General features: G+C 47.3%; 1 protein-coding gene across 1 annotated transcript; it reads left to right on the forward strand.

The window, feature by feature from the left end:
* The first annotated feature begins 154 nt into the window (after positions 1 to 154).
* DAD1 (defender against cell death 1) lies at positions 155 to 17,583 on the forward strand. The gene is made up of 3 exons (XM_084767052.1): positions 155 to 445; positions 9,768 to 9,942; positions 17,380 to 17,583. The coding sequence occupies exons 1-2, from the start codon at positions 235 to 237 to the stop codon at positions 9,896 to 9,898; spliced, it is 342 nt and encodes a 113-aa protein (XP_084623178.1). The 5' UTR covers positions 155 to 234; the 3' UTR covers positions 9,899 to 9,942; positions 17,380 to 17,583.
* Positions 17,584 to 21,128: the final 3,545 nt, after the last annotated feature.

Raw genomic sequence — 21,128 nt, forward strand, 5'->3', positions numbered from 1 at the left:
ACACGTCTCCAGAACCGAGGGAGGCCACGCGCAGGCGCATTAATCTATTTCCGGCGGTAGTTCTGAGTCTGGGGATGCAGTCTGCGCCTGCGCATCCATTGTGACGCGCCAAGGCCGACCTTTACGCCTGCGCCAATTGGCCCACTGGTGTGGGCGTGGCTAGGGCCCGCCAGCGCGCACGCGCGAGCAGCATCCCTTGTGGCGGTCCGGTATCCGAAAGCACCCGCGGTGGTCATGTCGGCGTCGGTGGTGTCCGTCATCTCGCGGTTCCTGGAGGAGTACCTGAGCTCCACTCCGCAGCGGCTGAAGTTGCTGGACGCCTATCTGCTTTATATACTGCTGACCGGGGCGCTGCAGTTCGGCTACTGTCTGCTCGTGGGCACCTTCCCCTTCAACTCTTTCCTCTCGGGCTTCATCTCTTGTGTGGGCAGCTTCATCCTAGCGGGTAATAATTCTGTATACTGGTACTAGTGTCCCAGCGTGGCGCGCAGCTCCGTCTTCACAGTGCCCTTTGGTAGTTTGTAGATGGCCGTCGGCCTGTGAAGGCACGCATACTTCTTTTCTTGGGATCCCTGCAGGAAACAGGCTCAGAAACGTCACGTTTCTAACGCCAAACGGCTGTCTAGGAGCTAGGACTGATTATGTAAAGTAACTGTTCTCTGGTGGCCCACCGCAAGTAATACGGCTCCTAGGAAAACTCCCACACCAGCTTCGATGTAGCTTTAACTCAAGTTTAAAGTTGGTAGGCCTTTAAATGAAAAAAAAAAAAAAATCCAACCCTGAGCCATTCCTGTCACGTTGGCCTAATCCGTGCTCCATCCAGGGGAAGACGTTAAGTGATGGTGTAGGAATATAGGTTTTGGTGACTGTGAGTTGCCCAGTAGTTCCTAGCTTTTTAGTTGCGCTTCTTGGTTCTGGGGATGATGCGACCTGCTTTTCTCATTATCCCGAGCTCAGTTTTTACTCACACAATTCGTGTTAGCTCTCCTTTCTGGTCTTCCGCATTTGGTGGCCATTTCAGATTTCCAGATTTCATGAGGACTGCCTCCACGGATCCCTTCTCAAGACCTTTCTTGCCCCGTGGAACTGAGTGAATCCTGTGAACAGGTTTGGTTCAGGAGTGTTGCTAGCGAGTGTATTATGGTCAGCAGTGTTTTGGGACATTATTAGTGATTGTTTCCTTTTCCTCAGTGAATTAGAGCCGATTTGGGCACAGACAAAAAAAAAAATTAGGGCATTGGACTTGTCTGCAGACTTGACTTACATAGACATTTCCTTAACATAGACCTCACATCACACTGCTAGCTTAGGCACACTGGAGTAATTTTACTTTTCAGGACTTAAATAGGCTTCAGGACATCACAACTTGTGCCCTAGTCAGAGCTAGAGCTGCAAAGTTAGATTGTTAGTAGGCATCGCCTTTGAATTTGGGTCTAGTTTCTTGAGGCTGCACCCTAACCATCAGGACACGCTAGGGCCACCCCAGATCTGAACGAGCCCTTTACTGTACCCGGAACTGTTTATGATAATTTTATTAAGGAGCCAGGAGAAAGCATCCTGCTGAGAACCTCTGATTTCTTTATTATTTATTTAGCCTCTGGGTATGGAAGTGTAGGACTGGGGTGGGGCTGAAAGCTGACTTTAAGCCTTCCCCTGCTCAGGCCACCCTGACTTCCCAGGACTCTGAAGAAGTTAGGTTAGTGATCAAGCCAGGGGGTTTGTTTGGCTTTTAAAATTCCTCTTGTTTCCCTTATGTGCCTGCCTATCTCTCTTTCCTTTTTTTTTTTCCTTTTTTGCAAGTGGCTTTGCTTATTTCAAGTACTTTTTAAAAAAAAATCTTTCTTTTCAAAAACACTTTTTTGGTGTCTGTGTGTATATAGTGTATTGTGAAGTGTCAGTGTGTCTGTGTGTTCATAATGGTGTCTTCCTGTTGTGTGGTTTCTCTTCTGTTCCCCCTCTCTTTCCACAGTTATGATGTCAGTGCCACTATACCAACTTTTACCTGGGTCCTTATGCTTTGAGGCAGGCACCTGATCAACTGAGACGTCTCTCCAGCTCCAAGTCTTTTGTGCCTGTGGAGGCTGAAATTGTCAAGTTACAGTGCGAGCAATCTGGCTTGCTATCGAATAGACTGCTTAGCAAAGGGACACTCTTAGTAGTGAGATTGGTGATAGCAATGGGCACCGTTATTAGCAGTGAGGACATTATTAGCAGTGAGGACATTATTAGCAGTGAGGACATTATTAGCAGTGAGGACATTATTAGCAGTGAGTACATTATTAGCAGTGAGTACATTATTAGCAGTGAGGACATTATTAGCAGTGAGCACATTATTAGCAGTGAGGACATTATTAGCAGTGAGGACATTATTAGCAGTGAGCATGTTATTAACAGTGAGCACGCTATTAGCAGTGAGCACATTATTAGCAGTGAGGACATTATTAGCAGTGAGTACATTATTAGCAGTGAGGACATTATTAGCAGTGAGGACATTATTAGCAGTGAGGACATTATTAGCAGTGAGTACATTATTAGCAGTGAGTACATTATTAGCAGTGAGGACATTATTAGCAGTGAGGACATTATTAGCAGTGAGGACATTATTAGCAGTGAGGACAGTATTAGCAGTGAGGACATTATTAGCAGTGAGGACATTATTAGCAGTGAGGACATTATTAGCAGTGAGGACATTATTAGCAGTGAGGACATTATTAGCAGTGAGTACATTATTAGCAGTGAGGACATTATTAGCAGTGAGCACATTATTAGCAGTGAGGACATTATTAGCAGTGAGGACATTATTAGCAGTGAGCATGTTATTAACAGTGAGCACGCTATTAGCAGTGAGCACATTATTAGCAGTGAGGACATTATTAGCAGTGAGTACATTATTAGCAGTAAGGACATTATTAGCAGTGAGGACATTAATAGCAGTGAGCATGCTATTAGCAGTGAGGACATTATTAGCAGTGAGCATGTTATTAACAGTGAGCACGCTATTAGCAGTGAGCACATTATTAGCAGTGAGGACATTATTAGCAGTGAGCACATTATTAGCAGTGAGGACATTATTAGCAGTGAGGACATTAATAGCAGTGAGCATGCTATTAGCAGTGAGGACATTATTAGCAGTGAGGACATTATTAGCAGTGAGCACATTATTAGCAGTGAGCACATTATTAGCAGTGAGCACATTATTAGCAGTGAGGACATTATTAGCAGTGAGCATATTATTAGCAGTGAGCACTTTATTAGCAGTGAGGACATTATTAGCAGTGATCACATTATTAGCAATGAGCACGTTATTAGCAGTGAGCACATTATTAGCAGTGAGCACATTATTATCAGTGAGCATGTTATTAGCAGTGAGCATGTTATTAGTGGGGTCATTATTAGGATGCTATTGGCATTGGGCATATTATTAGCAGTGAGCACGTTATTAGTGGGGTCATTGTTAATGAGGAAATTATTGGCAGTGAGGAAGTTATTTGCAGTGGGGACATTATTAGCAGTGAAGATGTTATTAGTGTGGTCATTATTATTAGTGAGCATGTTATTAGCAATAAAGATGTTATTAGCAGTGAGATCATTATTAGTACCGTGAGGTCATTGTTAGTGAAGTCATTATTAGCAGTAAGTCTGGTGTTAATAGTGACGTGATTTCCAAATCTTTTAGGTAACAAGCAATAGGATGAGAGAAATAAAAGTGGGCTTAAGGGGAAAAGGGCTTCAATAAAAGTCATTGTTGCTGTGGAAAGTTACGATTTGCATGTTCCTCCCCGCAGTGAACTCAGGGACAATTTGCTGCTGAGCTAAATCCTCAAATCCATCCATCTATCTGTCCGTCCATCTGTCCATCTTTTTTTGAGACCTGGTTTTAGTGTGTAGCTTTGGCTAGCTGGAACTGTGGGTCAGGTTGACCTTGAACTCACAGAGACCCACTTAGCTCTACTTTCTGAGTGCTGGGATTAAAGATGTGTGCCAGCGGCCTAGCTGCCATTTTTCTTTTGACAGTATTAAGTTTACTGAATCCAGCCTCTTTTGCTATCCCAGATCATTGCCTGGTAACTTGTTTTAGTGGAAAATTGGAAATTTGGATGCTTGTCCTTTGCCCATCTCATTGAGACAGGAAGTCTGATACCTGCTGAAGTTTCTGACTTTTTTCTGTTGTTTGCAAGATAATGGAGGGCGCGGTTTGCCTGGTGAAGGGAGTTGTAGGAAGCTATGTTGGAGAATTTTGAAGGACCAAGTGGCACTAAATGCTGTAGCTTTGGCTGTCTGGCCTATTTCTGTGGGAGATCATCTGAGAATTAAAAATGACAACATGGGTTGGCGAGATCGGGCGGGTGAGGTGCTCACTGGGTGAAGGTCCTTGTCGCTTAACCTGTGCATCACCAGAGTCTGATCCCTGGGGCCTGCGAGGTGGGAGGAGAAAATGAACTCCTGCAGGCTGTCCGCTCACCTCCACGTGTGCACACTCAGCAGGTCTCTGGGTTCCGCCCTGGCCCGCAGCACCAGGTCTACAGGTACATGTAGCCAGGCCTGGCTTTTGGCGTGGGTTCAGGGGATCGGCACTCAGATATTCATGTCTGCTCTGCAAGCCCTCTAGGCCATCTCTCCAGGCCCCAAACCAATGGTTTTCAAAAGACAAAACTGTTTCCTAAATTTGAAAACAAAAGGACCAGAGTTGTAAAGTGACTTAAAACAATGACTTCACAGACCAGGGACGAGACTCAGTGGGAGTACTTGCCCAGGATGAATTATTTTAAGGACATACTTAGCTTTATTTTCCACTTATCCTTCCTAAACCGTACTTAAAATGAGTAGATTCCAGCTAGGTTAAAAAAGGAACGTACAAGGGCTGCCAACACTGGAATGTTAGCTCTGAGGCGACAGATGTGCCTCCTCTAGTGATAGCTAACAGTAAGGTGAACAGACAGCTGCTGAGCAACTCCGTTCCCAAGTCATCCATCTTGACTCCTACAAACCTTTCTCCACGGTGCAGTTCTAGCCTTTGCAGAGCCTGAGTCCTTCATGCCACTCTCTGCTCGAACCCGAAACATGGTGTCACTGCCCGTTAACTAAGTCCAGACTGCTTCCTGCGTCGTCTCCAGTCACTGATGTCTGGTGTCCCTGGATTGCTATGCCTAAGATGTGGCAAGACTGTTTTTACATTCTGGAGTGCTCTGCCCCAGATCTTTGTGTCTGGCCCTTTAGCCTTTAAACATGGCCTTTAGTAGCATTTTAAAAGACGTGACTACAGGATATGACAGCTTTCTCTTCTCCTTTCTCTTGCTCTATTTTCTTCTTCACAGTGTGTACCCTGCCCAGCATTTCCTTGTTTGTCTGCTGACGCGTGACTGCAAACACTAGTGTTTGTCTCCACAGACTGTAAGCTCCTTGGGAGAGTCCTGTCCGTCTGCCTCCGTGCCGTCTGCCCAGCGTCTAGATGATGCTTGACTTGCAGTAGGCGCTTGGTAAATGTTTTGCTGAGCGAATGAGCGTTTAAGGAGCTAGATGAGGTAGAGCTGCTGCAGGGGCAGCTGCCTCAGGAGGTAGTCGGTTTCTGGGAGACACTGCAGCCTCATTTCTGGAGCAGGCATGTTTCTTTACCTTTCTTGTGTCCAGAGCAGCCGAGGGACGTGGCGAGCTTATGAGTAAGTAACACAGACCCTGTAGGGTTTGTGCTTCTCACAGGGCAGCTTATCAGACTATCCGACTGTTTCCCAGGCTAGTTTTGGAAGCTCCTCCTAGCTCACCTGTTCCCCCCCCCCCCCACTTCTTAGACATTGTCCTCCTTTGCTTTCTGTTGCTATGCTGAAACCGTCATGACCAATGGCAACTTGGGCAAAGGGCTTGTTTGGCTTACGCGGTACAGCCCATCAGCCAAGGGAGCCAAGGCAGAAGCGTGCAGGTAGGAACGGAAGCGAAGACCCTGGAGGGTTGCTGCTTACTGGTTGCTCTTCATGGCTTGCTTTTTGTACAACCCAGGATCACCTGCCCAGGGCATAGAACTGCTAACAATTGGCTGCTCCTCCTAGATCAATCACTAAGATAATGCAAAAGCGATGGCCCAGCAGTTATGAGCACTGGTTGCCTTTCCAGAGGACACAGGTTCCATTCCTAGCACCCACATGGCTGCTCACAGCTGTCGGAACTCCAAGTCTAGAGATCTGACCTGCTCTCTGGCCTTTAGGGCACCAGGAACACGAGTAGTACACAGACATACATGTAAGCAAAGCACCTAATTATAAAATCAAATCCTTAAGAAGGAATGCCCCAAAGACACGCCCACAGGCCAGTCTGATGGAGGGATTCCCCTGTGGAGGTTCTCTCCTCTCAGCTGACTCTCGTTTGTATCAAGTTGGGGGGAAAAATCCAATTAACTAGGCTTTTTTTTTCTCCATCAAATGGGTTGGGCAGGTGGTTCAGCAGTTAAGAGCCCTGGCTGCTCTTCTTCAGGACCCGGGTTCCGATGCCTGCACCTGCAGAATGGTCACCACCGTTCTTGCCACTTTAGCTCCAGGACCCCGGTGCTGTGTACTCACCTCCTTGGCCGCAGGCACACACATGACGCATGTATATACATGAGGGCAAGACGCTCATATAACATAAAAGAAACATGTTTTTAATGGAATATTGGTCTCCATGACTGCTGAGGCCCATTGGATGCTAGTGGGGTTGGTTTGTGCACTGTAACTGAATTTGAGGCGTTCCGGTCACTTACAGGTTTGCATCAGTCCATGGCATAGAGCTTTTCTCTTAGCCCCTGTAGATACTATAAACACTACCTCATTTTCTATCCCATTGCTGTTAGTAGTTTTGTATCTGTTTATCTAGAGTTTTTGTTAGATGGCAACTGATAGAATATTTATATATATATAAAGTAAAGGTATAAATATAATTATATGTAGAAGTTAAAGTTTCAGAAACAGCAATATGGGGCCCGAGGCAGAACACTTGCTGCAAAGGCCTGAGGATGGTTACGGTCCCCAGCACTCACAGGCAAAGCTGGGCATGCCACACGTGTCTGTGACCCAAGCTGGGGGAGGGGAAAGACAGCCGGACCCTTGAAGCTCAGCCAGCCTAGCAGAACCCATGGGCTTCAGGTTCCAAGACAACTCCTGCCCCGAGATGGCTCAGGAGAGATGGCTCAGGAGGGATGGCTCAGGAGAGATGGCTCAGGAGAGATGATGGCTCAGGAGAGATGGCTCAGGAGAGATGGCTCAGGAGGGATGGCTCAGGAGGGATGGCTCAGGAGGGATGGCTCAGGAGGGATGGCTCAGGAGGGATGGCTCAGGAGGGATGGCTCAGGAGAGATGGCTCAGGAGGGATGGCTCAGGAGGGATGGCTCAGGAGGGATGGCTCAGGAGGGATGGCTCAGGAGAGATGGCTCAGGAGGGATGGCTCAGGAGAGATGGCTCAGGAGAGATGGCTCAGGAGGGATGGCTCAGGAGGGATGGCTCAGGAGGGATGGCTCAGGAGAGATGGCTCAGGAGGGATGGCTCAGGAGAGATGGCTCAGGAGAGATGGCTCAGGAGAGATGGCTCAGGAGAGATGGCTCAGGAGGGATGGCTCAGGAGGGATGGCTCAGGAGGGATGGCTCAGGAGGGATGGCTCAGGAGGGATGGCTCACAGCTGCCTGTAACCACAGCTCCATGGAATCCAGTGCCCTCTTCTGGCTTCCAGCAGCATCTGTGTACACAGGTCATATAGACGCAGCATACAGACAAATATGTGTGCACACACACTCAAAATCTTTGAAAAAAAATTATGTGCAGTGTGAATGAGGAAGAACGTCTGGCCTCCACACACATATATGTGTTCGCCTACCCTTATGCACAATACACATGAACATACACATACAACACTAAAATTAATACCACAGACATAAGTCAGTGCTTAGCTTTATTGTCAGTATGTAGAGAATTTACCTTATTCTAAATAATTGCATAGGATTTCATTACAGTTCTGTAGTGTAATTTGAGTATCCCTTTTGATGACATTTGGACCACTTTTTTTCCCCAATTGTACAAACATGCTGTTTGGTAAGACACATTCATTAGTCAGAAGGTAAAAACCCTTAAAATATTAAGTGCTATTGCCAGTTGCTTTCCCCCAAAGGTGGACCAACGCGGTGTTTCACAGCAGGGTTTAAGCGGGTTCCTTACTTGGTCTGCCCTTCATAAAGATCAGCACCTCTGTAGTGCGGCTGCTTGGGGTGAGGGGGACGGTTGCTGTGGTGATGAACTCGAGGGCTGCTCTGATCCTGCTCTCCCTGGAGCAGAGTCTTTGTAAATGCTGGAGTGGATGCTAGCCTGAAGCAGCTGTACAACTTACTGCGGCCATAAAAGGTGTTTGAGCAGAGAACACCCCTGGAGCTGCTTTTCGTGTCTGGGTGACCGGCTGCTGCCGTGTTAGACTTCAGGGATACAGAACCGTGCGAGAGGAGATCGCCGCTGAGAGTCGTGCGTGTTGCCGTCTTTTGAGACGAATAAGCAGCCACTAGAACTCTTAGCAGAGATAGTTTATCTACAGTAAGGGTCCTCGGGGGAGCAGCCCCTGTCCTCATAATCTGTGCACGTGCTGTGCATGCTTCTTGTAGGACAGGATTGGGCTTCCCCAGGGTTGTCACTCAGCCCACCCTTTGTTCTGCTGTATCCATAGCCCCATGTCGCTGTAATCAGACACCTTTAAGTCAGCTAGAGTAGAGAGCTTAGAGGCTTTTGGGAGGTGTAACTGAATAAATGTGTAGTTTCTAGCATAACTCTGAGGTTTTACTTTTCCTTTAACAAAGGATAGTTAAGATTGTAAGGGTGTAAAATTTTATGAGTTCTAACTTTGTATTTACTTTTTACAGTTTTATTTATTGTTTGTGTGTACGTGTGCTATCAGGCTTGCCGTCAGATGCCCTTGCCAGTGAGCTATCTCACCACCCTGCTTTTAGTTTTAGTTTCTTATGCTTTAGTTTTAGTGTCTTATGTAGCTCAGGGTCACCTGGAACTTGCCGCAGAGTTGAGGATGACCTTGAGTGGATCCCCTCCCACGTTTGCCTGGAACGTGCTGGGTTACATGTGTGCAGTACCATACCTAGCTGGGATAAGTTTTAAATTTTCTGATCTAACTGCGACCCAGATCAAGACACAGAACGTTATCAATACCATACAAGGTTCCTGGCATTTTTGAAGCCACTTCTCTGTCCATGAAAGATGAAAACCACAATCTTGACTTATGCTACTCTAGGTTTATTTGGCCTATTTCATTTGTTGATTATTTTTGTTGTGTTGGGTTTTTTTGAGATAGTGTCTTAACTCTGTAGTCCACACTGGTCTTGAGCTTGCGGCAGCCCTCCCTGAGCCTCCCACATTCTGGGATTGCAGGTGTGTGTCACCATGTCTGCCTGTTGTGTCTGGTTTCAGGTTCCATATGTACGGCATCATCTCGTGTGCACTTGCTGTTTGGATTGTGCTGCGTTATATATCGTGGAATCCATCCAAGTTGCATCTAGCAGACATTCCTGTTCATTGCCATATAGTGTTTCTCTGCCTACATGTGCTATAATTTACCCTCTGTACTGTTAATGGACATTAGATGTTCCTAGCTTGGTGTACATCGGAGGTGTCATCCCTGTGCATGCCTCTTGGGTGTATGTGTGCCTCCATTTTGTTAGAGGAAAAGTTTCATCACAGAATGTGTTTGTGTATTGATTAGCAGTCATCTGTTTTATACTTCTGGATGATGACGTTTGTGTTTCGTTTCTTACCCAGTTTGCTTAAGAATACAGATCAACCCACAGAACAAGGCGGATTTCCAAGGCATCTCTCCAGAGCGAGCCTTCGCTGACTTTCTCTTCGCCAGTACCATCCTGCACCTCGTCGTCATGAACTTTGTCGGCTGACCTGCTCCCATTGCCTTGGCTGAGGAGCCGGAGTCTGGCAGAATGTAAGTGGCCGTCACAGCCCTTGTCCTGCTGTGCTGATGTGAGCAGGCGAGACTGGGTGGGCTTGGCTCTGGTCCTAGTGGGCCGAGTTTCCATAGCGCTGTAAGACATTTGCAGAATGTCCTGGAGGTTCAGAATGCGTTAGTATGAACATGAGCATCAGCCTGTTGATGACAGGTGTGCACCCAAATATTTTGGAAGAAAGATGAATTGCAGGGTTTGCTTCTAGATTTGTTGTTGAAATTCTTTCCAGTTCTGATTGCCACTGATGTTAACTGTTGCCATTGCTGCCTGATAGGAACAGGCGTTACAGAATTCTGATAGGGAAACAAAAGTAGGCCTCGGTCCTGATTGCAGGGCTGAGCGCCCTCTCTGCCCTCTCTGCCCTCTCTGCCTACCTGTGCCCTTCTCTCCACTTGTTTTACTTTGCTACAAGACACCATGACAAAGGCAACTTGTAGAAGAAAGTGTTTAATTTGGTATTCATTATTGCAAAGGGTCAAAGTCTGTGACTGCCGTGGTGGGGAACATGGCAGCAGGCAGACTTGGTCCTGGAGCCGTAGCTGAGAACTTGAATCTTGAATCACAAACATGAAGCCGCGAGCTAACTGTGACTAGCATGGGCTCATGAGCCTCAGAGCCTGCTCACAGTGACAAGGACACACCTCCTAGTCCTTCCCAAACAGTTCCACTTACTGGGGGGAAGCATTCACAGGAGCCCGCGTGGCCCTTCTTGTTCAAACCTCAACACCCAGGCCTGGAGAGATGCCTCAGAGGTTAAGAGCACTGGCTGCTCTTTCAAAGGTCCTGAGTTCAGTTCCTAGCAACCACATGATGGCCTGCAGGAGTTACATACACATAGAATGCTGTATACATAATAAATAAATAAGTCTTAAAAAAAAAAAACCCAACACCCTTGAAGAAACAGTCTTAATGCTGTGATAAGTACATGGCTTTTTTTCCTAACACATATCGATATTGTTTATTTTGTATGAGAAAATGGGCCCAGAGCAGTCCTGTGGCTTCCTCAGATGCACAGTTACGTGCTTGTAGAATAGCATCTGTCTCTCCATGCTCTGGTCCTGTGCTTGTGCAGCTCACTGAGAATGCCTGGCGCTTTTCTTTGCCTTTGCACCATAAGATTTAGTATTATTGTTTCCAGGTGGCAAGAGGACAGAACCTTAAAAAACAAGAACATTTTGGGGAAAATGTCCCAGGACCAACCTCTTTACATCACTACATGTGAGCCTGTGTTTTAGTACTAAAAGCATCAGACATATCACACAGGAGCCAGCCTGCCCTGAGGTGACTGACTGCATTTGGGAACGGAACATAAATCCACCTTGAAAGCAGTCCTGTTTGTTCGGGTAGAACTTTCGCTTTAGGTAGTGGTAAGTTGTTGGGGTGCTTTAGTCACCGAGAACATTCGAGAACCGCTTCCTTCTACCATCCTAGTACACTTCCAGTCCTTGGAGACCTGACCTCCATCCCTAGTCAGTGCCTGAGACTGGGAATACCAGGAAAGTAAAATGCCTTTAAAAGTGAACAGCCGAGACCTAATCTCAAAACGTATGAACAAAAACAAAAGAAGCAAAGCTGGGTTGGTGGACATGAGTTGGTGGAATGCCCTGGCTTCAATCCCAGCACTGAGCAGCCGGCAGCAGTGCTGTGTGCCTGCCATCCCAGCACGCAGGAAGTAAGGGCAGGCGGGTTAGAACTTCAAGTCCGTCCTGTACTGCATAGCATGTTGGAGGTGAGCCTGAGCTACGTGAGACCCCGTGTTAAGTGAAGCCCCACAGACTTACAGCTGAAGCATGGCATGGGTCAAGTGTTACCAGAGGTCAGCATGAAGTGCTGTGAGACACCGAGGAGGGCGGCCACGCCTGGACAGGAGCCCCGGCCAGTTCCTAGTTAGCTTCCTTTGGATACCCTGGTGTAGCTTCGGGGCAGGCCACCCTGCGCTTATGAATACTAGGTGTAGCTCTTGGGCGGTCTGTAGAGATGTGGAACCAGCTGTTTCACAAATCTCGAGTTGCCAAGGCCTTTCCTAGGTGAGTTATGGTATGTATTTAGGAAGGGACAGAACGCATTTCAAGGATGTTCTCGAGGCTCAGAAAGACACCAAATCATAGAAAGTTATTTGCTAGTGCTGTCATGATTGGAGGAGGACTCGGCTTCCAAGGAACTTAGTATTTCAAAATTATGACAAAACAGACAAAAAAGCAGGCTCAGCAGAAACCGTGCAGTGCAGATCATATTAACAGCCCTGGGCCAGCTGCCCAGCTGGGAATCGTAGGCTAAGAATATGCAGACTCTTCATTTCCCTGCAGCTGAGTTAAAGGCAGTCATGAGCAGTTTATGGCCCAGTGTGGTGTTGGGACCCGAACTTGGGTCCTCTGTTAACTGCTCTGCCATCTTTCCAGCTCCTTTCAGGATTCTTTCTTCTTCTTTGTCGTCGTCGTCTTCTTCTTCTTCTCCTCCTCCTCCTCCTCCTCCTCCTTTTTCTAGACAGGCTTTCTCTGTAGCCCTGGCAGTCCTGGAACTAGCTCTGTAGACCTTGAGCTCATACAGATCCACCTACCTCTGCCTCCCAGGTGCTTGGATTAAAGGCATGTGCCACTGCCACCGGCCCAGTATCAGGGTTTTTAAAAGAAAGTATGAAATGGGAGACAGAGCAGCATTGGGTTGCATTTTGGGAGTTTCATTACTGGTGGTGTGGTCCCTGGGTCGGGAGAACAGGAGATGGGAGCAGAGGGAGCTTAAGTGTGCTTGTCTTCCTGTGTGGAGCTTGTTGCCAGAAGCTTGGGCTGAAGTTTTGTTAGTTCTGCTTTCTTTATACCATGGGGAGAGTCTTAAACTATCTTTTAAAAAGCATTTAATTCTAGCTAATGATAGAAGGCTACGGGGCTGGACAGAGCACTTGAACTGATAGGCAGTCCTGTTTACAAATATGCACTTCTATTGTCTTTTTTGTTTTTTGAGACAGGGTTTCTCTGTGTAGCCTTGGCTGTCCTGGACTCGCTCTGTAGTCCAGGCTGGCCTCAAATACACAGAGATCCACCTGCCTCTGCCTCCCGAGTGCTGGGATTAAAGGCGTGGGTGACCACGCCTGGCTCCTTTTGTTGTCTTTTTAAATTTGTCAAAGTATAGTAATCTAGAGAATTACCTCGGGGTGGGAGTTGGTGTATTCTTTTTTCCCATCTCCATCTTTAATAAATGAAGAGACAAGGTCTCCCAATCCCAGGCTTGCCTGGAACTAGGCCGGGCGTGGTAGCGCATGCCTTTATTCCCAGCACTCAGGAGACAAAGGCAGGCAGATCGCTCTGAGTTCGAGGCCAGCATGGTCTACAAAGTGAGTCCAGGACAGCCAAGGCTACACAGAGAAACCCTGTCTAGAAAAACCAAAAATAAATAAGTAAATAAATAAAAAATAAAAAAATTAGACTTTATCTATTTATTTAGTGGGGGTAGAGGGAGTCAGTGGGCACCTAGAGCATGTGGGACAAAGTTGGCTCTCTCCCCACATGAGGGTCCTAGGGATCACACTCAGGCAGCAGGATCCATGGGAATGCCCCCTATTCCCTGAGCCAGCTCATGGGCCCTGGAAATTTAAAGGGATAAAAAGTTTTAATGTATTCTTTGACAGTTCCACACATCTGTGTATTGCATTTTGATCGTATTTACCCCTGCTTAGTACTCCCCTTCCCCAGTGCTCTCCTCTTTTTAAGTTATTTTCTAACCCACTGAGTCCATTTAGCACTGGCCATGGGCAGGAGGGACCAGCTGCTTCAGCCTGATGTTACCCTCTAAGCTCTGCCGCCACCTAGTGGATGCACGGTTCCTTTGCTGAGAGTATATTTACTACAAAGCCTGTGAGCTGTACCTGGGTGGAGCAGCGAAAACTAGTTCCTCTCCAGTCGTAGGAGGGCAGCAAAGGCTCAGGGGAGCATAAATGCTGCAAGGGAGCTGCTTTCCAGCCTGGCCAGGAGTGGGCAGTGCTGAGCCAGGTCTCCTCAGCTCACCCCAAGCCTGTGTCCCTCAGCAGAGACCTGTGCACAGAAACTAGGATTTCACAGGGGTCCCCTCTTGTCAGGTTCAGGACTTCTCTTTTCATTTATTCTAGACCTTTTATTGCCTCCAACAATGAACTCCCACTGACAATAATCTTTAATTTTTCAGTTGATGAGTGAGTGGGTCCTGTGACCTTTTCTCAGCGCCTCAGTCCCTCAGGGGGCTGGAAGGAGAGATTAATTCTTTATGATTAGTCTTAATAGTATTGACTCTTTTAATTGGTGGCTGAAGTCTTCTGGTTGATCTTTTTAAGGCAGAGATAGAGACAGTCAGATGTAGTTAGTTATTTGTGTGTGTGTGTCAGTGTGTTGTCTGTATGTGGATGTGTGCAGCCGTGACACATGGCAAGAGGACAGCCTTTGGGAGTGATTTCTCTCCTTTCACCCTGTGGGCCCTGGGGATGGGAGTTGGGGTGTCAGGTGTATCGGGTGTCTTTACCCACTGGTCTATCTTGTCAGCCCTATTTTTAGATTATTTTAAATTTAATATTTTTGAGACCGTCCTGCTCTGTGGCCCAGGTTACTTTTGAACTCATGACCCTCTTGCTCTCTCTGGCCCCTGAGCCGGCACTGCAGGAGCTCACTGCTGTGTCTGCCTCAGGTGGGTCCACGGTGAGAATCTGTTCTGGCCTGACCCGGCTGCTTACCTCCAGGTGACTCCAGCCTTAAGTCACTGTCACCCACTGGGCTGCACAGGGCTCTCAGGTCTGCAGGGCCCACCTCCCACATCTGGCATTGTGACATTGCTTTAAAATTGTTCACTCTTGTTCCTGCCCTCCACTGCACCCCCAGGTACCCGAGGCTGTTCACAGGCCTCAGTTTCCCTGTATGTACACTGAGGAGGTTGGCCTTCATCACAGCTTCTTACAGCTGGTAACTTTCACTGATAAAAGTTATGATGGCCACTGTGTTTTGTGGACTCCATTTGGGCTTTTTTTTGCTTGCTTGCTTGCCTGTCTATCTGTCTGTCTGTCTGTCTGTCTCTCCAGTTGTTAGTTTTTATTCATACTCTCACTGTTTGCTTACTGAAGGTAGAGCTTTAAGGTTGACTGTTCAAAGTGTTACAGAATCAACCATCTATAAAATGTTCTGTCATTCCCACATTCCCACATTTTTAAGATTCATGTGTCCTCCACGTGCATCTTTATTGCCAGTGCATATACTAATTCTCCTGTGGTGGGGGAGACAGATGGCTGTGTACCTGCTCTAGACCTGAGCAAAGTTAGCCTTGGTGAAATTTCAGTTGACGTTAGATCTTGGTCCTAACAGAATGGGCACTTAATAGAGGATGCTTGGATTCTAAACTCTGATACTCATTGCTCTCTATTTTCGAGAACTTCTGAGTGATGATAAATAATTTGTCCATATATTAAACAGATACCTAAATTTTGACAAATGGCTGTCTGTCTCACCCACCACCGGGTGGGCAGGAAAATTGTATGCACTGATAATAAAGGTGTATGTGGAAGATACATGAATCCTAAAAATGTGGAAATACATATTTCCTGATATATATTTGTTAAAATTCTAAACTTGTTTTCTTTTTAATGGAAAAATTTAAGGGAAGTTTATATGAAGGGATAAAGATATAATCTTAGGTGTTTCTGCAAAGTCAGGCATCATTACTGTGGTACAGGAGAGCTGCAGGAGCAGGCCGACTTGGCTTAATGTAGTAGTGGGGGTGACCTAGACGAGCCCCTTGCTCTGTATGGAAGTATTCCGAGTCTGCACTCCCCACAACAGTGGCCTCTAGTCACATGATTGGTGCTGGCTGATGGACATCTGACAACGGACTTACTAACCAAGGGACTAAATTTTAATTTCCTTAATTTATTTTAGATAGCTTCTTCTGAATTTTTAGCTAGCCATGAACTTAATCTGTAGCCGAGGAAGACCTTGACTTGTGATGTTCCTGCCTCCACACCACTGTGAGTTCTGGGATCAAAAGACATGTGCCACCATGCCTGGGTTTATGGATGCTGAGTGTCAAGCCCAGGTTTTCATACCTGCTGCATAAGCGCGCTACTATCTGAACTACATCCCCAGCCCAGCACGTAATTTTACCCAGTTTTCACCAAGTTTAAATAAATCTGTGTAGCTACTGGCTATGGGGTTGGACAGCACAGCTCTGGATAAAATTTCCAAGCTATCAAGTTACAGTTCTGTCATTTGTAAAGTGTGAGGATGAGCCCAGTTGGTTTCTGGAGTGCCCTTCATCTTAGAAGCTACGGCCCGTGCCCTGTAACGTTAGAGCTGCAGACTGCACTCTGCTCTTGGGAGTTGGCACAGTCGTCTTTGATTTATATCACGCCCAGTTTCAGTTTTAATTGGGTGATCAGAATCCAGGGAAAGGTCAGCACTTGATCACATCTGTCCAGTAACAGTGACAGACCCGAGAGGGTGCTGAGGCCGGGTGGGTGGTGGGGACACACACACTCTGAGGCACTCTGCCTGCCGTCCTCATGCCATTCCCATCTCTGTTGACGTGGTTATTTACAGTTTCCTGTCTTTCACCTTGCTTTCTTTTAAGGTGATTAGAACGGGTGGGTCAGGTGGCACTATTTCTGCCCAGGTGAAAGACTAGGGACAACCTGCCCCCCATTTTTCTCAGTAGGAGTCTTCTATTTTGCATGTCTCGCTATCAGGAGATTTTGTGGCAGTTTGCGAGAGCCTTTACTTGGCTTGTGGTTGAAAGCACTTTCCTCAGGCCCATTGTGTTGGGCTAACAACACTTGAGGAATAACACTTGCTGAGGCCTCTGTTGTTTGAGTGTTTGGGAGTAGGGTTTTCTGAAAACGACCACCAGAGACGCTTGCTTTCCTGAGCGCTTTTCCTCTCTGTGTGGACTGGCCTTCCTGTTGTAGGGTCAAGTGCTGTAGTGTCAGAGTCCACCCACGCCTAAGCAGCGGCTTAACCCCTTCTGCAGGCCTGTCCCACCCTACCAAGTAGCTCACATTCAGTGAAAGCTGAATTACTTCTTCAAGACCTTGACCGTTTGTGAGTTTCTGAGTTTTGTCTGCTGTCTTCTTGAGTCTGTCCTTAAATTGAGTTTTAGTGCTTTATGAGGAGTCTGAGGGCCAGGAAGTGAGTGGCTGCTGCACAACTCGGGATTGCTACATCATAGAGCTGATGCTGCTTTAGTGGGTTTTGTTTGTTTTTTTGTTTTTTTGTGAGCTTGGAAGTTAGGTGTGAACATTGTCTTTATAGATACTACTCTCCCAAAATACTTGTGAAAACAGTTGGCCTTTTCTGGTTATTGTAGTCTGGCCAAAGTCCTGTGCACTTAGGAGTGCTGTGGCTGCTCACGGGGTCAGAGTTTGCTTGGAGGATCTGGGACATGACATATACCTTTTTGGTTCTTTCTTTCAGGTTTACTCTGACGTCCCCTGGCTAAGAATTCTTGAGATGGCAGCGTGCTGAACATTGATTCCAGAATTGTGTTTATCTCTCATTGGCTGGGTATGAGGTGGGGAGTCCACAGAACGCCGTCGCTGTCAGACCAAGTTCACAGAATCTGCCTTCTCTTCAGTGTAACCCTTCCTTTCCAAATTAAAAAAGTTTCTCTGCCACGTCCCTCCAGGCCTCCCACTGCCCTTTGTTATCTTAACATTTGTGTGTAGATGGGTTCCCTTGGGGTCTGTGTCACTCTCACAAGCTCTTCATGACTTGCTGGCTCGCAACTGTGGACTTTCATCTGTTTTCATTAAGTAGTTGTCATTGAAGTTAGTGACAAAAGACAGTGCTGATGACCTGGAAAATGGTGGTCCTTTGTCCTTTTGCTGGGTCAGGTAACCCTTTACTAATCCTTCATTGTCCGGAACTGCACCACTAAGCACTTGTCAGGACTGGACCGTGTGTGCTTTCACGTTACGTCTCTTTTAACACGCTCTGGTGAGAAGTGAAATGCCTGTCTCTTAGACAGGATAAGCCAGTGCAAAGAGCGAGTGTGTGTGTATCCACACACACACACAGAGACGTTGTGGCTTTGTGTGACTGTTCTGTGACTGGCAGGTGACTTTGTATGTTGTGTGTGTGACTATGTATGTGTGAGAGATCACGTCTCTGTGTGATGTGTGATTGTGTGTGTGTGTGTATGGTATAGGACTGTGGTGTGTATGCATGTGTGTATTGATTTGCATCCCTCCCAAGCTGTCTCTGCCCTTGCAGCTGTGTTCAGAAGTCTCAGTTCCCACTAAGTAGGTGAAGAAATGAAGCTCAGATTTACACTTAAGATCACAGGTCTTAGAAAAAAACCAGAAGCAACAGAAGATCATGTAAGAACGGCTTTCGTGGAATACAGGTCTGCTGGCTGAAGTCTAGGCGTTGCGTATCAAGTGAGCTCTGCAGCCAAGTCGGGAGCAGCACGTTTGCATGTACAGGGAACAGTCCTGTTGAGCTCCACTGTTGCTGACTATCAGATGATCTGTGCTCCCAAAGTCCTCCCCTGGGGCTGCACACTAGCCTAGCCTGGGGAACTCAGTCAGCTCCATTGCCTAGCCTGGGGAACTCATAGCTCTATCACCTAGCCTGGGGAACTCAGCTCCATCACCTAGCCTGGGGAACTCAGCTCCATCGCCCAGCCTGGGGAACTCAGCTCCTTTGCCTAGCCTGGGGAACTCAGCTCCATCGCCCAGCCTGGGGAACTCAGCTCCATCGCCTAGCCTGGGGAACTCAGCTCCATCGCCTAGCCTGGGGAACTCATAGCTCTATCACCTAGCCTGGGGAACTCAGCTCCATCACCTAGCCTGGGGAACTCAGCTCCTTTGCCTAGCCTGGGGAACTCAGCTCCATCGCCCAGCCTGGGGAACTCAGCTCCATCGCCCAGCCTGGGGAACTCAGCTCCATCGCCTAGCCTGGGGAACTCAGCTCCATCACCTAGCCTGGGGAACTCAGCTCCATCGCCTAGCCTGGGGAACTCATAGCTCTATCACCCAGCCTGGGGAACTCATAGCTCCATCGCCTAGCCTGGGGAACTCAGCTCCATCGCCCAGCCTGGGGAACTCAGCTCCTTTGCCTAGCCTGGGGAACTCATAGCTCCATCACCTGGGTCCCACTGGATCAAGTCAATCTTTGGGGTATAGCTGTAGTTACCCAGCTGACTGACGGTGCTGCCCAGCAAGGAGGCTTGCTATCCTGCGGATGGTTAGCCATTAGTCATACTGGCTACTCAGGAGACTCCCAGGCCTTACCCCCAAGCTACAGAAACAAAGGTTTGCCTTTTAACAAGGCTCCAGGTGATTGTCATGTACACGAAAGTTTGAGCCGCAGTGAGCTGGAACAGTGGACCAGCTTTGGGGTGTATCCAGCAAGCACTTGGGAGCATGACAGCCTTTGAGTGCCATTCTTTACTAGCTTTCTGCTTATCTAGACTCCAGATTGAGAGAGGGCCTACACAGGGCTAGCAAGCTTTTTTGGCAATGGTTGGGCTCAGTCTGTGACAAGCCGGCTGTGGTTCAGTGGGCCATGGCTTAGCACTGTGAGGAGAGAGGCACTAAGATGCTGGACAGTGTGCTTGGCACTCGTGCACAGTCATCAAGTAGTTTTCGGAATGATTTTTAGTTTAGCTCCGATAAATAGACATTTCAAATATGAAAAGTATTCAGAATTCAAGAAAACAATGAGTCAGCTGAGAATGAGTAATAGCTTGTCACGGAAGACATGGCAGCAACCTTTACTATGTATGCGGGTTTGCATTTCTCCCGGTGATTTAGAGCCACATGGGACAGGTACTGAGTTCCCAGGTATCAGATTTGCTTTTGTCTCAGGGATGTGATTTTTCCCAAACTAGCCTTGGTGGCAGGCACGTCTTTGGTGTGTATGTATTTTTACTGGTGACGGACAGTACAAAACTCTAGGTTACTTTTAGAGTCTTGAGTTCAGATTTGAAAGTGCACTATAGGTTACTACTTTGCTGTAGACTTTGTGAGTCTATTCCATATGCACAGAAAGATTAGCAGTGGATTATCCCTCAGTTAGGGACAAGCCTTCCGCCTCCCACCCGGTTCCTGATTCTGAGGGGTTTGTTTTGCTGACTCAGGTTGAAGCAGGCGCTTTGAGTCTCCCTGTAGGGACTGAGGGACATCCTGCTGTTTCCTGCTGCCTCTTGCTCACAACCCCTTGAAGAGGTGCTCTATTTATTTTTATTTCCTGTGATCTTTAAGTGGGGCTGCAAACCGGTTACCACAGACACTGTACATTGTTCCTTGCTCTCTGCCGTGGTGGAAACACAGCCCTTCACACCTTCCGCCGACACACTTCCTGCCCCCACCACATGTGTTTCCTCTCAAAGCAGCCTAACCCTTTGCTGTTTGGTCGTATCCTGCAATCTTGGGCTGCAGAAAGCCTTTGTTATGACGGCTGGAAAATATTGGAGGGTGGGGGTGGCGGCTGTTACAGAGATCTGTCCCTGCGTTGAGAGATTCGGAAATCGGCATCAGCTAGTCTCCAGCAGTTTAATATACTCAGCGTGGTCCTGGTGGGTTGTTGCTCTGGGCTGGAAGGCTAGGCTAGTATTTGAATGCCCCATGGCTTTAAGACTTAGGTTGGGGTTTTTATTGCTGTGATAAAACACCATGGCAAGGGGCTGGAGAGATGGCTCAGCGGTTAAGAGCACTGACTGCTCTTCCAAAGGTCCTGAGTTCAATTCCCAGCAACCACATGTGATCTGTGCACTGCATACATAATAAATAAATCCTTATATATAAAAAAAAAACTAACACCATGGCAAAACCAAAAACCAAACCAAACCAAATAAACAAACAAACAAAATACTTGGGCAGTCAGGGAAGCCAATGCGGGAACTCAGGGCAGGAACCGAGGCGCAGGCCAGGGATGACTGCTGACTCCTGCCTTACTCCTGATGCCTCACTCAGCCTGCTTTCTTACATCGCAGGACCGACTTGTCCTGGGGTGGCACCACCCACAGTGGGTTGAATTTTCCCTCATCAGTTATTAACTAAGATGCCCCACAGGCTTGCTCACCAGCCAGTCTGAGGAGATATTTTCTCAATTGGGGTTCTTTCTTCCCAAATGGCTATATTGTGTCAAACTGACATTAAAAACTAGCCAGTATAAAACTACAATTTTTAAAAAAAGATTGACATAAAAATGAAGTTTCC

The sequence above is a fragment of the Acomys minous genome, assembly GCF_964271855.1.
Source record: "Acomys minous genome assembly, chromosome: 18".
Lineage (NCBI taxonomy): Eukaryota > Metazoa > Chordata > Mammalia > Rodentia > Muridae > Acomys > Acomys minous.

Excerpts from the sequence above, each read along its gene's own strand:
- DAD1 (XM_084767052.1), top strand. The coding sequence starts at position 235 with ATGTCGGCGTCGGTGGTGTCCGTCATCTCGCGGTTCCTGGAGGAGTAC. Across the intron at positions 446-9,767 it reads GGGCAGCTTCATCCTAGCGG|TTTGCTTAAGAATACAGATC; the intron begins GTAATAATTCTG and ends TTTCTTACCCAG.